This window comes from Liolophura sinensis, chromosome 1 (genome assembly GCF_032854445.1).
Source record: "Liolophura sinensis isolate JHLJ2023 chromosome 1, CUHK_Ljap_v2, whole genome shotgun sequence".
Taxonomy (NCBI): Eukaryota; Metazoa; Mollusca; class Polyplacophora; order Chitonida; family Chitonidae; genus Liolophura; species Liolophura sinensis.
Genome location: NC_088295.1, coordinates 9,655,119 through 9,674,511, shown reverse-complemented (window position 1 = coordinate 9,674,511; position 19,393 = coordinate 9,655,119). Strand labels below are relative to the sequence as shown.

The following is a 19,393-nucleotide window of genomic DNA, read 5'->3' as shown; positions in this document are numbered from 1 at the left end:
CACGTTGACAAGCCATCGCCATCGCCGGCACGCGAAACCGTGACCCCTGACCTTTGCGCATGCGGCGTTAGATCGGAAGTTAGCTTTGGGTTGTTTTGGGGGCGACAAGAAAATGAAAATGATTGTAAAACACATCCATGTAAAACTTGAAGTAAGTATGTTTTTGTCTATTTATCTGGTAAGTGTTGCTGAATGTTCCTTACAACATTGTACGACCAGCGATGTAAGAGGTACACTCAGGGCGAGAATGACAGCGGACAAGTCATTGGGATATTTGCTTCATGCAACAACTACAACAGAACAAGCTTCTCTTTCACTCTAGATATGTGTTGTTATCACCATGTTTATGGCATTGACATATTGTTTCACAAAACTTTATTTAATCTGTCCAAAAAAAAATAATGTGGATCCAGACTGATCCAGTAAGTAGCGAAGAATGAAGATTTGCATGCAAGCAAACAGCTGTTATTTTAATGTGTGTGATTTTTTTTACTCTTTCATAGATCTGACAGTTTGGGAGATGTTCATAGGGATGGCAGTCTAGTGATATGGAGCTCTACCTTTTTGTAATCTTTGTAATTTTGAGATAAAGCTTTTCTCAGTTTATGATTGCTGACAGGTTATTGTATAATGTGGTCACCCCCTGGCTTGGTCAGCATTTAAAATGCATATATGCTTTTGTCAGTTGGAAGAAGAGAGGTACGGTACTTTTTTCATCTCTGATGAAAGCGATGCTGTCATTCACTACTGTCTATGATAATTATTCCCTGTACCTATGAGTGCAGTTGTTGGGTGGATGAGGGTTATGGGTGGGTTGTGTTGTATTACACTTAAAAAGAAAAGCTCTGGCAGTGCGAAAGATTCTAATGAGAGTTTTTTAAATACCGTGTACAGCTATCAGTGACAGTTAGCTGGCGAGAAGAATATCATTCTTCATTTTGAATATTTTTTTGCCAGTTGAGGAGTCGCTAGTCCTGCAGTGGATAGCAGCATTAAAGGCTGATGGTCCTACAATCCATTGCCATGGAAGCAAGGCCTAAAATGTTGGGAGGCCGAGAGCGTCCAGCTTACAAACATCCACAGCACAGCTGTAAGGCTTTTGAAACGCTGAATATGATGAGGAAGTAAGTGCTGCCAGCATTTATTAGATAACGAATGTTGCAGGGAATAAATAATGATTTTCAAATTACTGACCTGAAATGTAAATGATAATGTTTAGAATTCTTGAAACTGGGTAAAGATAAGTAATGGATAGAGAAAAGAAAACAAAAGCTTGTTTTTAATGCACATGGTACAGTTTTACAATGGTCTATTTATCTGCTCATGTTACACCTTGAATCATTTTATTCTAGTTCTCATCAACCTGAATTTATACTGATAATGGTGATAATTGATGTTGTAAATGGTGTATCTTGTCAGGCACAACCTGCTGTGTGACGTGACCCTTGTGGTGGACGATACCGAGATCCCCGCCCACAGGGCTGTGCTCTCTGCCTGTAGTCAGTATTTCTACGCCATGTTCACTGGGGAGATGACGGAGGCTAAAGCTGACCGAATCACCCTCCAGGAGATAGAGTCTAATGCTCTAGTACAGCTGATAGACTTCGTTTACACATCAGAAATACGTGTCACAGAGGATAATGTACAGGTAAGGGGTACTGGGATGAAATATGGATCATGAAGAATAGTATACAGGTATATGGTACTGCTATGAAATACATGTATAGGTCAAGAAGGATAATATACAGGTATGGGGTACTGGGATGAAAAATTGTTCATGCAGAATAATGTACAAGGATAAAAAACAAGCCAGCAAGGATAATATATAGGTATGGGGAATAATGGATCACAGAGGATAGTGTGGAGGTGTGGGGCGCTGGGACGAAAAATGGGTTACAGAGGATAAGGTACAGGTATGGGGTACTGTAATGAAATAAGGGATCAGCGGATAATATACAGGTATATGGTACTGAGATGAAAAACAGGTCACAGAGGAAAATGCACAGGTATGAAAACAGTACTAAGATGTCTACTATAGTTGTCAATATTTAAACAAAAAGTGTTTTACTTGTACAGTGTGTACATGTAGTCTATTGGTTTTAATATCCAGTACTGATCAAGTGTTCAAATGGTTTTAAGCTGTATATGTTTCACTTCTAAATCTTTTCTTTGTAATCATGTGATACCTCTAAATGTGCCTACCTTTGTCGATGCAGATGCTACTCCCAGCGGCCAACTTGTTACAGCTTACAGAAGTGCGTGATGCCTGCTGTGATTTCCTACAGTCTCAGCTGCACCCGTCTAATTGCCTTGGTATCCGGGCCTTTGCTGACCTTCATGCCTGTACAGAGCTGCTCTCTTACTCCCAGACCTATACAGAACAACATTTCAGGTGTTTACTGCAGTTGTTGAACCTTCCCACTTGCTGTCATGTGGCCTGATTAAACAGGGGCAAATGTCTTAGTGTTTTGTGGAATCTGTTTCGGTTAGAGTGAATTGCTGGCCACCATAAAACTTTAAACAGATTAACTAGTAGTATTTGCGACTGGCTTCCTTATTTGTCTTGAAGCAAAGAGTAAGTTTATTATGTCTATTGATATATTTGTACAGGCAGCGAAATTTGGCGCGAACGAAACCGTCGGTCGCGCAACGGTTACGTGCGGTTCAATTTGGTTAACCGGAAAATCGGTTAGGCCAACTGTCCAACGAGAACGCCCTTAGAGTCAGTGTGCATTAGGTAACTACAGATAAACTGGACTGAACAGCTTTCATAATCACAACGCGGCCAGTATGGCAACGCGTCTAAAAATAGAAACATCGATTTCAGCCACAGCCAGCTGCCTGTGCTGGTCACATGGAAATGTAATCATTCATATATGCTTTACAGGCTTTGAGATAATACTCAAATTATTTATTTTGACTTATCTTTTCACGATCACGCAAGTAAATAAAACAAGGTTACCTTTTCATGTACATGTAGTTTAACTGCTACTCGAGCCCAAATTAGTCGAGTCTACCGTACAGATTGATGGATCCTCACGGGACCTCACCGGCTTTGTTCTGATTTAGAGCACAGGCCTGTGACGCATTGGCCTGTGACGTCAAGGTCTCTCCCGGCCCTGTAGCGAGTATATATATATATATATATATCACTGTGGTAAGACTCACACCACGTGCGTTGGAAACTGCGTTAATTATCAGTAATCAGGGATACCAAACTCGCTCCCCAATACCGTAATGACACTTACTGGAAGTACTTAATGTTCGACTGGGCATATTGCAAACATATAAGCCTGTATAACGGAATTTCACGTAAAAATGTGCCACAGGAGTCAAGTACCAACCAGGCAACACACAACGTTGAAACACCGTGTGAGTGTAAAATTTCTCTTTCTTTTGTTCACCAACCTTACGGTATGAGCTGCTAGATATAGAAAAGAAAAACAAACATAACATTAAGCTGAATACTTTTATTAATGATCCATAATGATGCCTGAAACATAAACCACGTAAACAATTAGCGTAACCGATCGGGTTGATAAACATACGTGGCGTAACCGAATGATCTGTTAGGCGAGGCGGAAAAGACGTAACCGATTTCTGGGTTTCGCCGACAGGCCAAATTTTGCTGCCTGTTTGTAGAACTTATATTTATTTAAATATCTGTTATAACATAAATTTTCACAAAAATTCTATGTTGTGGATTTGTATACATTTTCTGCTGGTTTGGCTTCATCTTCATCTTATAAATTCGCTCATCAGGTACCTGGTTATTTTAAGACAGTGGTTTATATGAGGCATCATGAACATGTGTCTTGTTACAGTGAGGTGGTACATTATGATGAGTTTCTCTCCTTGCCTGCCCTTCATGTGTGTAAACTCATCTCCAGTGATAGGTTGACCGTAACCTCAGAGGAGCAGGTGGGTGATATCTGACGTTGACAAAATTTTTCAACTGTGTATCAAGATTTAAACTTAGTGTTTAGTTTTATGTCTTCATTTTCTGTCAGAATGATAGTTATATTAAATTTGAGTATGACTTGGCATTTGAAGAAAAGTACTCCTGGGATGCCTGGTATTTGGATTCACAAAGATTTTGTCACAAAGAGAAAACATTACAAGATAATTCCTGTTTATTTCTGAGCATGTTGTCAACATCCCATAATTTGTGAGAAGTGCTGTTTAAATAATGTGATACTTTTTCTTCAGTATACGTTTTCTTCTGTTTAGAACTGTTAAGATTTATGTGTATATGATTATATACCCCTTAATAAAAATATGAAAAGATATAAAAAAAATTGCTCTTTTGTGAATTTTGTGACTGATAAAATTTTTTTACCATGTATATGTAAAGTTTTGTTTATCCTCGTCAGCTTGGCCATGAACAGCTTAATGTATTTCCAGAATGACAAGCTAATTACATTTGTTCAGGTGTTTGAGGCTGTGATTACCTGGTTACAACACGACCTGCCCAATAGGGGGGAGAATGTTGCCCAGCTGGTGGAGCATGTGCGCTTACCTCTGATGCCGCAGGAGTATTTAGTACAGAGAGTAGAGGCAGAGCCCCTGATCAAAGAAAACAGTAACTGTAAGGACTACCTGATAGAGGCCATGAAGTACCACCTGCTCAAACCTGAACAGAAGATGGTGTACAAGACGCCTAGGACAAACCCGAGGACACCAATAGGCCTTCCAAAGGTTTGTAATTCATCATACATTCTTGTACATAGCTATCCCTACCCTGTCCTATATGAAGGAAAGGTACCTTTTTTCTTTGTCAAAATGTTACTTTCTGTGATCCCCAGACCATGAAGCAGTCTTAGACATAAGTGAAACTTGGTCCTAACTTCTAAACAGTTCGCTGTGCTGAAATTTTGACCATCTGTTAGGCTTCCTATTGTAATACTAATTGTTGTCTTTCACCTTCATGAAAAGAAAAGAAAATTAGCATTGAAGATCAAATCTAACTTCAGTAATGAGTTAAGTATAAAAGATCACATTTGAAAGTAAACATAGCCTAGGGCATGTGAGTGCTGTGATATACTATCCAAAAAAAGAAACGCATAGGTGTTTTGTTTTATTTTAAAATGAAATAAATACATTTTGTCTTCATTTCATGAGCAAAATGTGTTTTAATATTGTTAATAGTCACAGTTAGCACACATTTTATTCCTCAAAACATTTCTTACATGAGTACATGTTGAGTTTGGGGGCCGTTTGTGGAAGAAGTAAAAAATACAGCACCACACTGCATCACGTGCAGTCTTACACGCCGAACTTACGCACGGAAAGCATGCGGTGTGTGACTATAAAACCGCAACTTCGGGCCGGAAATCGGCGTCTTTCAAGTGGTGTTTTCAAGCTGATTCAACATGCCACGTCTTGACACTGTCACAAGAAATATTGCCATTGGAAGACTTCAAGCTGGAGAGTCCCAGTCGTCCATTTCTAGGCGTCTACACTTCAGCCAGAGCATGATTTCACGGCTTGCTGCCCGCTACAACAATACTGGGACAACAAATGACCGTCGGCGTTCAGGTCGACCACGTGTCACTACAGTAGCCCAAGAACGCTACATAAGGGTCCTCCATTTGCGTGACCGTTGTGCTACAGCTGAAAGCACAGCAGCCAGCATACCGGGACTGAGGAGGATATCAGGTCAGACAGTGCGGAACAGGCTGGGGGAACATGGACTGAGAGCCAGGAGGCCCTATGTTGGGATCGTGCTGCGTCCTCACCATCGCGCCAATCGCCTCCGATGGTGTAACAACGTGACTGCAAGGAATCTACGCAACTGGCAACGCATTTGCTTCAGTGATGAGTCCAGATTCCTATTGCAGAGACGTAATGGTAGAAACCGGGTTTACAGACATGCTCACGAACGTTATGCCCCTAACTGCGTACGCCAAGTGGACAGATTTGGTGGAGGGAGTGTGATGATGTGGGCAGCAATATCGTATACTGGTCGTACAAATCTTGTCCACGTTCAGGGAAATCTTACGGCCGTACGCTACCGAGACACCATCCTGCAGCCACACCGCTTACCTGTCATTGACGTTCAGCGGGAGTTGTTCCAGCAGGACAACGCCAGACTGCACACGGCACGTGTCACAAGGGACTTCCTCACCGAAAACTATGTAAATGTGCTACCCTGGCCGTCCCGTTCCCCGGATCTTAACCCAATGGAGCATCTGTGGGATGAACTTGATCGACGTCTACGCCAACGTCAGCCTCAACCCCAATCGCTTCAAGAGCAAGTTGCATGTTTGCAGGAGGAGTGGCAGAACATTCCCCAGGCCTCTGTCCAGCGTCTCATCCAGTCCATGACAAGGCGTGTCAAAACTGTTATTTGTGCCCGTGGTGGTCACAACAGATACTGACATTCCACTCAAGTGGGAGACTCATTGTGAGTGTCTTACCTCAAGTTGATGGCCTTGTTGTCTAGATATGGACCCTTCCTTAATCTGTGTAAAAAAATATTTGCAGAATAGCAATTCTTATTTAGTTATGCATAATTGAAAAGACTGCATCACCTCTGCAAAAAACCGGGTTATGCGTTTCTTTTTTTGGATAGTATATAAATATAATACAGTGTATCCTGGCTATAGCATGCTGCTTTGCAGACAGGTTCCTGTGTGTGTTATAAGTTTTATCAATGCAAAATGTGTTTTGGCAAATGCTTTATTATTGTTAGTTTAATATAAACTCATGAGATTTTTGGTTCCTAAGGATTCAAGCATTCCAGAAGTCATATCCCACAAAGCTAACCTCGTATCGTGTAATCACAGGCACGGACTGACCTGCAGAACTCAGTGCATGTTAAGCATTTCCACAAGCTGAATTCAAGTAAAGTAGTTCCATCCACTTCATTTTCAAATTAAAAAAAAAGCTACAACGCATTTTGTATCCATTTCGCCCATGTCTGCTCATATCAGAAGTAACGCCTGGAACTTAGATCAGACATGATTTTTTTCCGCTTTTTAGAGGAATTCCGCTTTTTCTTTGTTCAGTTTCGATTAATTTACCTGTTTTCCGCAGATTTTTCTAGCTTCCGGGGCCTAGGCGGCCCCTGGACCCCGGCTTTTTTGGGCTATGATAGTAAATTTCAGCTATTTTCTTGGTTCACCACAATCATGTCTGGTAGATGCCTCGGATTCAAAATGGCCTACTGCAGGCAACTGTCAACTCGATCACCTGACCGTGTTACAGATACTGAACACACACGCACAAAAAAATAATGTTCAGTGTTTTAATATATACCATGCTAAATCAGTGTATTAAATGAAGGAAACGTTTGAGTGAGTTCATCTCAACTCTGACATGTCAGCATGCCGTAAGCCAAATCTCACTCCCTGCAGTTTCACACCTCTCTTTATAGCTATTCATTAATCTGAATAAAGTTATCAGCATTTACTGAAAGTGTGCAAACATTAGTCCCATTATGTGGTATGCCTGTCACAGTGAGCAGCATGTGTTCAGCATTGCTGACGAAGCCACACTCACAAGGAAGTAATGCTGCAACAACAACTGCACCACATGTACGTTTGGAATCAAAATCGCTCACAAAGAAAATGTAACCAGCTACAACCTCCCCCATTATTCATAGAAAATCCATTTTTTTTGGTTGTACTCACGTAATATTCAGAAGATTAAGCCTAAAATATCAAATGACACATGGGTCACACACTAACGGTAGGAAATGATGCTGCATTAATTACGCATATTTGTCGGTGAAAAATCTTTATCCTTTCGCAGTTTTAGCTATTCTCATATGAAAGTACACCACAGATTTTTAGGGAACAAGATTTGGGTCACATTATATCCAATTGCGAGCTATATCGAGGTGTCTCATAGCCAGGCTACACTGTATAATATTCTTGAGTACTGCAGTAAACACAAATGAATGAATATATATAATGGATAATAGCAAGTGACAAATGTATATCCTGTATTGGCTCAAGTTATCAGAACTAAAGAGATGAAGTTGTTTATCATTACATGAATGTATAACCATCTGCTCTGACGTCTCAGGTGATGCTGGTGATAGGAGGTCAGGCTCCGAAGGCTATACGTAGTGTTGAGTGCTACGACTTCAAGGAGGAGAAGTGGTATCAGCTGGCAGAAATGCCATCACGAAGGTGTCGCTGTGGTAAGTAGAGACGGTTCATAGTGTGTTTTAGAATGTCATATTACGACTGTGAGTAACATAGAACGTGTTTTCTTTGGTATACAGCATGTATATTTATCAAGTCATAGTCATAATCAAAAATAGCTAATGGTGAGTTTTGATCTTCTGTGTCAACTTGCTCCTTATCCTTATCTCCTGCCTACATGTTTGTGCTTTATGTGTGGCATGTGTGGCCATGGTAACGTATAGGTGTTTTAGATGTGTGACATGTGTGGCCATGGTAACATGTACATGTATGTGCTTTATGTGACAGGAATGGCCGTGGTAACATTTTGGTGCTTTATGTTTGAAAGGAATGGCCATGTGGTAACATATGAGTGCTTTTTGTGTGGCCATGGTAACATATAGGTACTTTATGTGTGACAGGAGTGACTATGGTAACATATACATGCCTTATGTGTGACATGTGGCCATGTTGACGTATGTGTTTTATGTGTTGTCATGGTGACATGTATGTGCTTTATGTTTGACAGGTGTAGCCATGGTGAACAGTATGGTGTATGCTGTGGGAGGCTTTAATGGCTCATTGAGGGTGAGGACAGTGGACATGTACGACCCTCTCAAGGACAGCTGGACAAACTGCCCCAGCATGGAAGCTAGGCGCAGCACTCTGGGTGTGGCTGTGCTAAATGGGCTGATCTATGCCGTGGGAGGATTTGATGGATCATCAGGTATGTTACCACTTTGCTTATCCTTCACTCTGGTTACACCAGGTCAGGTATTAGTCCAGATGCACTATTAGGTTGAGAAATACATATATTTGGAATCGCCGTAATTGTGGCTCCTTGACCTCCAGTCAGAGACCCAGCCATTTGCACAAGTTTCGAGAAACATGGCATAAGTAATCCACATATCTCTAGCTGGTCAGATACTCGTCTTAACAACTCCCCTTCACATCACGACACTCAATTTTGTAATAAGTACCTTGCTAGAGGTACGTGGAGTTCTTATTTGTGCTAAAAACTTCAGCGAATGGCTGGGTCTCTAAATAGAGCCATGATCATCTTGTATCCAGTTATTCTCAACGTCCAATTCCATGTACTGGGACTAATCAGATATTAGATTCAGTGTTTTAAAGGATTGTCTGCCCTTTCTGTTAAGGGGTTTGTCAAGTGTTTGTTGAAGTACATGTAGATTGGTTTCCTGCTGCAGTCCTAGTCAGTAGCCTAACACACTACTCATACATGTATTTACTGACCTAACACGCTGCTCTGCATAGGGTATAGAATAGATCTCTGTTGCTAAATGGCCCGCTTCGGTGGCCTAAAGGTTAAAGTGTCAGCCTTGAAGTTGATAGACCTGGGGTTCAACCTGGGTCAGGTCATACCAAAGACTTACAAATGGTTCTTGCTGCAGCCTCACTCGGCATTTAGCACAGAGAGGTTAGAGCAAGGAAACAGGACTGGTTGGCATGGTGTAAGTATAATGTGACTGGGTAGGGTGTCATGGCTGCTGTCTTGGACATGATGCTTCAGTGTCAGGAGAACCCACCACTGAAGACAGTCCTGCTACAAGGAGACGCAGTATGTGTACACACATCTAATGACATGTCGCTGCGTTCCAGAAAAATTAAGTATGTAATTCCCCAAGCATACATATATAGGAACGGAATGAAAAGTGTATTTCGTAAGATGTCTTCATCTAAGACTTTGCTAGAGAATAGCTAACACTAAACAACTGGTTAGAAGTACAGCAACTGTTCTTATTGTCACAGTTTCCCCCAAGCTCTGCCTAGTTTCCCCCTCTTTAATACTAGCTGAAGTGAAATATTCTTGAGTACGGCGTAAACCTCCAATCAAATAAATAAATCAACTTGTGTGTGTCACAAAAATGTTACGGATTTAACACTAGATACTTTCTGCATCACGCATTTTGGGGACAGGTTAGTTGCATTGACTATGCCTACATGTAGCTTTCATATAAAGACGGAATTGGGCTGTATGAAATAACTGGAAACACTTGTAGGTTGCCCTCTTAACTTAACAATCACATAACTGCCTTGGCAATGTGATGCCTACAGTCGTGGCTGCCATGGTAGTTACATACACTTAAGATTGACAAGGCTTTATGCTAGCTGGCATGAAAGTGTAATCAAGTTTGGCGTCAAATACCAAGGAAAAGAATCCAGCCAGAGTATTTCAAGAAGCCTGATAGTAGTGTTAGCTCTTGTGACATCGATTCTTCATTTAGCCTTTTTATGTGCTTAATTGTGTGCTTATTTCCCAGGTCTGGACAGTGCAGAATATTTCGACATCAAGAATGGAGAATGGCGGATGATAGCGTCCATGAGCACTCGTCGTAGCAGTGTTGGTGTTGGAGTGGTGGGAGGTAAAGCCAAGAGTCATATAACCTCAGTAGATTAATTTTGTTGAAAACACAATCCATTTTGTGATGTGATTGCTATCACATTAAATAAAGGTCTATCACAAATATGACATACTATTGTTTTAGTACCATAATTATAGCAGATCATTACCTCACAAGATTTGTTTGTTTTGAGAAGACCTCTTAAGTAAACCTGTTTATTATGTGTATCTATGTGTTAAGATCTGCTGTACACAGTAGGGGGGTATGATGGTGCCTCACGTCAGTGCCTCAGCTATGTGGAGTATTATAACCCTGTGACTGACATGTGTATCTGTGTGTTAAGGTCTGCTGTACGTAGTAGGGGGGTTATGATGGTGCCTCACGTCAGTGCCTCAGCTATGTGGAGTATTATAACCCTGTGAATGACGTGTATCTATGTGTTAAAGTCTGCTGTACACAGTAGGGGGGTATGATGGTGCCTAACGTCGGTGCCTCAGCTCTGTGGAGTATTTTAACCCTGTGACTGACGTGTATCTATGTGTTAAAGTCTGCTGTACACAGTAGGGGGGTATGATGGTGCCTCACGTCAGTGCCTCAGCTATGTGGAGTATTTTAACCCTGTGAATGATGTGTATCTATGTGTTAAAGTCTGCTGTACACAGTAGGGGGGTATGATGGTGCCTCACGTCAGTGCCTCAGCTATGTGGAGTATTTTAACCCTGTGACTGACATGTGTATCTATGTGTTAAAGTCTGCTGTACACAGTAGGGGGGTATGATGGTGCCTCACGTCAGTGCCTCAGCTATGTGGAGTATTATAACCCTGTGAATGACGTGTATCTATGTGTTAAAGTCTGCTGTACACAGTAGGGGGGTATGATGGTGCCTAACGTCGGTGCCTCAGCTCTGTGGAGTATTTTAACCCTGTGACTGACGTGTATCTATGTGTTAAAGTCTGCTGTACACAGTAGGGGGGTATGATGGTGCCTCACGTCAGTGCCTCAGCTATGTGGAGTATTTTAACCCTGTGAATGACGTGTATCTATGTGTTAAGGTCTGCTGTACACAGTAGGGGGGTATGATGGTGCCTCACGTCAGTGCCTCAGCTATGTGGAGTATTTTAACCCTGTGACTGACGTGTGTATCTGTGTGTTAAGGTCTGCTGTACACAGTAGGGGGGTATGATGGTGCCTCACGTCAGTGCCTCAGCTCTGTGGAGTATTATAACCCTGTGAATGATGTGTATCTATGTGTTAAGGTCTGCTGTACACAGTAGGGGGGTATGATGGTGCCTCACGTCAGTGCCTCAGCTATGTGGAGTATTTTAACCCTGTGAATGACGTGTATCTATGTGTTAAGGTCTGCTGTACACAATAGGGGGGTATGATGGTGCCTCACGTCAGTGCCTCAGCTATGTGGAGTATTTTAACCCTGTGACTGACGTGTATCTATGTGTTAAAGTCTGCTGTACACAGTAGGGGGGTATGATGGTGCCTCATGTCAGTGCCTCAGCTATGTGGAGTATTTTAACCCTGTGACTGACGTGTATCTATGTGTTAAAGTCTGCTGTACACAGTAGGGGGGTATGATGGTGCCTCATGTCAGTGCCTCAGCTATGTGGAGTATTTTAACCCTGTGACTGACATGTGTATCTGTGTGTTAAGGTCTGCTGTACACAGTAGGGGGGTATGATGGTGCCTCATGTCAGTGCCTCAGCTATGTGGAGTATTATAACCCTGTGACTGACGTGTATCTATGTGTTAAAGTCTGCTGTACACAGTAGGGGGGTATGATGGTGCCTCATGTCAGTGCCTCAGCTCTGTGGAGTATTATAACCCTGTGACTGACATGTGTATCTATGTGTTAAGGTCTGCTGTATGCAGTCGGGGGGTATGATGGTGCCTCACGTCAGTGCCTCAGCTCTGTGGAGTATTATAACCCTGTGACTGACATGTGTATCTATGTGTTAAGGTCTGCTGTACACAGTAGGGGGGTATGATGGTGCCTCACATCGGTGCCTCAGTTCTGTGGAGTATTTTGACCCTGTGACTGACATGTGTATCTATGTGTTAAGGTCTGCTGTATGCAGTCGGGGGGTATGATGGTGCCTAACGTCAGTGCCTCAGCTATGTGGAGTATTGTAACCCAGTGACTGACATGTGTATCTGTGTGTTAAGGTCTGCTGTACACAGTAGGGGGGTATGATAGTGCCTCATGTCGGTGCCTCACATGTGTATCTGTGTGTTACGGTCTGCTGTATGCAGTAGGGGGGTATGATGGTGCCTCACGTCGGTGCCTCAGCTATGTGGAGTATTTTAACCCTGTGATTGACATATGTGTATCTATGTGTTAAGGTCTGCTGTACGTAGTAGGGGGGTTATGATGGTGCCTAACGTCAGTGCCTCAGCTCTGTGGAGTATTATAACCCTGTGACTGACATGTGTATCTATGTGTTAAAGTCTGCTGTACACAGTAGCGGGGTATGATGGTGCCTCACGTCGGTGCCTCAGCTATGTGGAGTATTTTAACCCTGTGACTGACATGTGTATCTATGTGTTAAGGTCTGCTGTACGTAGTAGGGGGGTTATGATGGTGCCTAACGTCGGTGCCTCAGCTCTGTGGAGTATTATAACCCTGTGACTGACATGTGTATCTATGTGTTAAAGTCTGCTGTACACAGTAGGGGGGTATGATAGTGCCTCATGTCGGTGCCTCAGCTATGTGGAGTATTTTAACCCTGTGACTGACATGTGTATCTATGTGTTAAGGTCTGCTGTACGTAGTAGGGGGGTTATGATGGTGCCTAACGTCGGTGCCTCAGCTCTGTGGAGTATTATAACCCTGTGACTGACATGTGTATCTATGTGTTAAAGTCTGCTGTACACAGTAGGGGGGTATGATAGTGCCTCATGTCGGTGCCTCAGCTATGTGGAGTATTTTAACCCTGTGACTGACATGTGTATCTATGTGTTAAGGTCTGCTGTACGTAGTAGGGGGGTATGATGGTGCCTCAAGTCGGTGCCTCAGCTATGTGGAGTATTTTAACCCTGTGACTGACATGTGTATCTATGTGTTAAGGTCTGCTGTACGTAGTAGGGGGGTATGATGGTGCCTAACGTCAGTGCCTCACCTGTGTAGAGTATTATAACCCTGTGACTGACATGTGTATCTATGTGTTAAGGTCTGCTGTACACAGTAGGGGGGTATGATGGTGCCTCACATCGGTGCCTCAGTTCTGTGGAGTATTTTGACCCTGTGACTGACATGTGTATCTGTGTGTTAAGGTCTGCTGTACACAGTAGGGGGGTATGATGGTGCCTAATTTCAGTGCCTCAGCTATGTGGAGTATTATAACTCTGTGACTGACGTGTGTATCTATGTGTTAAGGTCTGCTGTATGCAGTCGGGGGGTATGATGGTGCCTCATGTCAGTGCCTCAGCTCTGTGGAGTATTATAACCCTGTGACTGACATGTATGTGTATATGTGTGTTAAGGTCTGCTGTACACAGTAGGGGGGTATGATAGTGCCTCATGTCGGTGCCTCAGCTATGTGGAGTATTTTAACCCTGTGACTGACATGTGTATCTGTGTGTTAAGGTCTGCTGTACACAGTAGGGGGGTATGATGGTGCCTAACGTCAGTGCCTCAGCTATGTGGAGTATTATAACCCTGTGACTGACATGTGTATCTGTGTGTTAAGGTCTGCTGTACACAGTAGGGGGGTATGATGGTGCCTAACGTCAGTGCCTCAGCTATGTGGAGTATTATAACCCTGTGACTGACATGTGTATCTGTGTGTTAAGGTCTGCTGTACACAGTAGGGGGGTATGATAGTGCCTCATGTCGGTGCCTCAGCTATGTGGAGTATTTTAACCCTGTGACTGACGTGTATCTGTGTGTTAAGGTCTGCTGTACACAGTAGGGGGGTATGATGGTGCCTAACGTCAGTGCCTCAGCTATGTGGAGTATTATAACCCTGTGACTGACATGTGTATCTATGTGTTAAGGTCTGCTGTATGCAGTCGGGGGGTATGATGGTGCCTCACGTCAGTGCCTCAGCTCTGTGGAGTGTTATAACCCTGTGACTGACATGTGGACACCTGTGGCAGAGATGACATGCCGGAGGAGTGGTGCAGGTAAGATCTTGTTCATACCTGGCCCGAAGGTAACCACAGAATTCAAGGCATCATGTAAAATGTTGATACGTCTTAGTTGGTGACTAGCTCGAGGATGTCCTTCAATATTTAACAGGCCTGAGTATTACCATTTCACAAATCGACCAATCTTTGTGTAATCATTAAAAGTCAGAAAACTTGATTTCATGGCAGCTTTTCTTTGAAGAAAAACAGAAGAGTATACCTGTTTTTCTACTGTCCTTATCTTGATCCTGTCTTGCTGTGGTTATCTGTGCAGGTGTTGGGGTGATTGACGGGTTGCTGTACGCAGTGGGAGGGCATGATGGACCCTTGGTGAGGAAGAGTGTGGAGCTTTATAACCCAGAAACAAACTGTTGGTCACAGGTGGCAGAGATGCACCTGTGTAGACGGAATGCAGGTAAATTACAGATGTCTGAAACAAATTATAGCTGAAGCAGATTATAAAGTATAGTAAAATGCACAACACATGAGCTTCTCAGGGTGTCTTCAGATACATTTTAACATTGGTCTTTAACTTTCTGTTTCATTGATCTCTCAGTTGCTAGGACATGAGGTGCAGACAGGACACTGACATTGGACAGGGAATTTGTAAATTCTCTTATCTCACTGCATCAGTGGCCTTGGTGGCAATAAGCCATCAGTGACGCCTATATGGTTGTTTCTGCAGGCCGTTGATGACCACTTGTCTACCAGAAATATGGTGTGTGCATGACTGTACTTCAGTATGTAAGTCTGTCAGTAACATGCCAAAGGTCAGTGGTTTTCAGGGGCAATCAAGTTGCCTTCACCCATACTACTGACTGCAGTCATGTATGTAAAAAGCGCTAGAGTATAGTATTAAACAAATGAAGAAATCAGTGTTCCATTCTGTCTCTGATATTGCTTTTCTCTTGTTTTGCAGGTGTCCTCTCTAATGGTGGCCTGTTGTATGTGGTAGGCGGAGATGATGGCTCTTCAAACCTGGGTTCATTCGAGTGCTATGACCCCAAAAGTAATGTATGGAACATGTTACCTTCGAGCATGATGACGGGGCGAAGCTATGCTGGCGTAGCTGTGATTGACAAGCCCATGCTCTGACAGTGACAGTGATAATTTATTGGGCAAATGCCTAAAACTGTACTATTTATTCAGATTGTCAGTGTGTGAACCTGTGCAGCACGAGGGTGATATAAATGTGTTAAATGTGTAAAATATGTGACTTTGGTGATAGTGCTTTGTTTACAACTGCTTTTGTGATCTTAAGAACGTGCTTAGAGCTCAATTCGATTAGGAATTGGTGGTATTCATCCGCATCATTCAGATAATGTAGAAGAGGTCAACAGATGAAGCATCAGTATTTGTGGCATGCACACAGTCATTTTGTTTATTTTTTTGCTTGTTTCGGAAATGGCATTTAATAGAATATTGTACCAGTTAACACCCGACGTATTCGTTCTTGGCTCTCATTAGGTGATCAGCTATTAAGAACATTGTTATTACCTGTAGCAAGCTTTGAAGTGATGAACAGAAATCAGCAAACCTGGTTCACATTTGTCAAATTCAGTGCTATAGTCTTTGGTCATTTTAGCAAACATCCAGACCTTATGCAGAAAAGCATGTACATATAAAGGCTGTTAAGTGCTCAATATGGGAAAGTTGATGTCTTACAGCTAAAAGGTAGGTATATAAAAAGATAAAAATACTAATTGAAAAGGTTGTACATCTCAGAGAGGATTATTGAAGTTCTGAGGAATAACTAAAAACTAGAGCATTTCACCTGTAGAGGTAACAGGTGAAAGCAGGATATTCTCTCATATGTTGGATCAGGTGAAGTTTTTGTCTGACCTGTTTCAAGGTAAGTACTTGTACTGCACACATCGTTTCATACTGCGTATGGGATGGAGATGGTTTTAATCTTTATACAATTTTAATCCATTTTAATTGAGATGGATAGTATTACTTTCATCGGATTAACCTTGTCATACCTTGTAGGTTAAGTGATAATTGCTTTGATATTGATGATGTGATTAAGCCCATTAGCAAAGCAGTCAGTGATAGGTCACTAATATTGTATACATGTACATACCAAAAATTGACAATTCCAATCCCTGAGATACTCAGCGCAAATTCATATAACACATTAGTGTTACAAAAACGTTTCTTTTTAGCTAAATGATTGTTATTTCATTTTTTTATGAAAATCTTGAGACACAAGTATTATTTTGACTGAAGCAAATCAGTTCATGTCTGAACATTTCATTTTTCACTGAAATAATATTGTGTTGAATGAGTGAAGTGCTGTTTACACATTGGTCTAAGATTTGAATGAACTAACCTGGTAGCAGTGTTAAAATGCTGAATGTATAAATGGCTGGTAAACATTGTAATGTTAATTAAGTGTATGAATGTAAAATTTCATTTAAAACTCGGAGAGTGCAAACCTCGAAACCCATCTGAGTGTTTAAATGCCACTACCCTAATTTCTCTAAAATTTGGGACAGATATTAGTAGTGTTGAAAGTAGAATATTACATTTCTTTACCAGTCGTTTGGAAAAGTAAAGATATGAGTATGTTGTTCATTAGATGGTCTAACCAAATGAGAAAAAAGAAACTCAATATTCCTGCCAGAATTATATATATTGGCTAAAGTCAGCAGACCAGGTGTTGCAAATTTTAGAAGAAATAGGGTGTATAGACAAAGGGAGAGAACTCTTCATTTCTGTAATGTTTGCCAACGAATAATGCGTTACACATTGGTGGAGATCTGCGACACCATCAAAATGTTTGGGATATCCTTAGTGTAATAGCATCATGCAGAAGATTTTATGCAAGTCCCTGCATTACTTGTATCTTAAAGTTGCTGATGGACAGAATAACAGACATATGTGGAAATAAATGTTGATAAAACATAACCTACTTGTATTAGGGAGTTAGTGCTTGTAGGATTTTGGCTGGTTACAGTTTAACTTGTGTGTCGTGTCTTAAAACGCCTTTCATGTAAAGAAATAAGATAAACATTGTAGCTTGGTACATGTGTACGTGTGCCATATAGCACATTGAGAATGAGCAGTGAATGGTTATGGCTTTAGATCACCTGTCAGCATTTTATCCATGTTGTGGTGATAATGAAAAGAGAAAGCTTCGTGCAGTAAATGGGTGGGAAGTATTCTGTAAGGTTCATTGTCTTTTCTCCTGGCAAAACAACTTTTTAGTCTACATGATTGTATTTTACCCCTTTCTCTGATAGGGCGTTGAATATTTTGATCAAATTTTATTGTACAGTGTATGGGGAATAATGTGTCTTTAAATTGCAGATGTGTGTGTCCAGTTGCACATGGTGGTATAAATTTTATAATGTAGAAATTAGGCATGCTATGGAGTGTCTTTATGGTTGAAACCTGACAGTGTCTATGATGTATTGATAATCAATCACATGATCATGACACACAAACTAGTAATTTGCTGATTCGGCAAGAATGTGAAACTTCACGTTATTTACGAAGAGATGAATTTTCAGAATGTCTCATGCAATGTGTTTATTACATCTCCAGCATTTCTCTGTCACGTCAGGTGTAGTGTATTTGCTGTCAACTGTGACCAGTTAATTACCTGCTGTGGGGTGATTGTAACTGTTTCTGGTGATTTAAAATTCTTGTTCCTCCACGGTGTTAAGTTGTGCACATGTGCGAGGCTTGTAGCCTCAGAATTCAATGTTAGTCTCACCTGTGTGTGTGACAGCTTCAAGTGTTTTGATGTATTAAGCAGTGCAAGTGTTTGCCCTGTTGACTGGTCATTTTGTCATGAGTGAATACAGTCTTCAGAATTCCTGCATTCTCTCTGTTTTGTACTTACAAAGTGCACAGATGGTCATTTTGAGATTTTATTTTGCTCATGGAGTAATGTTGTATGCGGGACCATTCTCATACACTAGCAGTTGTGTGGCCACTGAGAGTGTAGTAGGTATAGAAGAAGCATATGCATAAATCAAAACCTAAACCATAATGTACAAAGTATGGGAAGACTGGGGTATTTCTGGACCTTTCTGTGTGTGTATTTTAATAAGGACCCAGCCAGGCAGTGAGGGTATAGGTTATATATAGTACTTGTATATATAGGGTAAGGGAGGTAGGTTGATGGCCATGATGATGTCTAATATAAAATGTCTTTAGTGGCTTAGTGATAGGTAAAAGAAGCCCATGTGTTATAGTTTGAACCTGTGTTACTGCTTATAGTTGATCACCTCAGACTTGTATCTTTGTTTTTATCAGTGTATTTGAGCTGTGTTACTGATACATTCAACAAATATTTATTAACTTATGTGTTTCCTTATTGAAATAAATGACTTGAGTGCCAAGCACTGGGCGTGAGAAAAATGTCTAATCAAATTTTAATATCACAGTGTTTTGTTTGTATTTGTTGTGAAGATTTCTGGTATGAACAAAGATTGATACAATTGGTATTACAGAGAACCAGATCCAGTGCTGATTGACAGGCACGTTTATGTAAAACAGACAATCTTAGGCCAAGCTGTATATCTGATTATGTCTATAGCATATATGCTTTCATGAGGAGTTGTTTCCCTTGGATTGCAAACTATGCCAAGAAACTTAAACATTGGGTGTGAATACACATAATACAAAAGAGATATATTGCTTACCTCTCTGTGCTAAAATCTGATCACCCAAAGGTTTTAGTCAGGCTTAAAAGTTTACAGTTCACCTCTTATTTGATAAAGCTGCTGCGAGTGCACATTTATGTTGAT

At 41.4% G+C, this 19,393-nt stretch overlaps 1 protein-coding gene across 1 annotated transcript; it reads left to right on the top strand.

The window, feature by feature from the left end:
- The first annotated feature begins 66 nt into the window (after positions 1–66).
- LOC135466837 (kelch-like protein 2) lies at positions 67–19,022 on the top strand. Its single transcript, XM_064744563.1, has 12 exons — positions 67–151; positions 958–1,124; positions 1,420–1,648; positions 2,217–2,392; positions 3,825–3,921; positions 4,432–4,698; positions 8,032–8,149; positions 8,662–8,859; positions 10,415–10,516; positions 14,502–14,630; positions 14,908–15,048; positions 15,553–19,022. The coding sequence occupies exons 2-12, from the start codon at positions 1,003–1,005 to the stop codon at positions 15,726–15,728; spliced, it is 1,755 nt and encodes a 584-aa protein (XP_064600633.1). The 5' UTR covers positions 67–151; positions 958–1,002; the 3' UTR covers positions 15,729–19,022.
- The last annotated feature ends 371 nt before the right edge of the window (positions 19,023–19,393 follow it).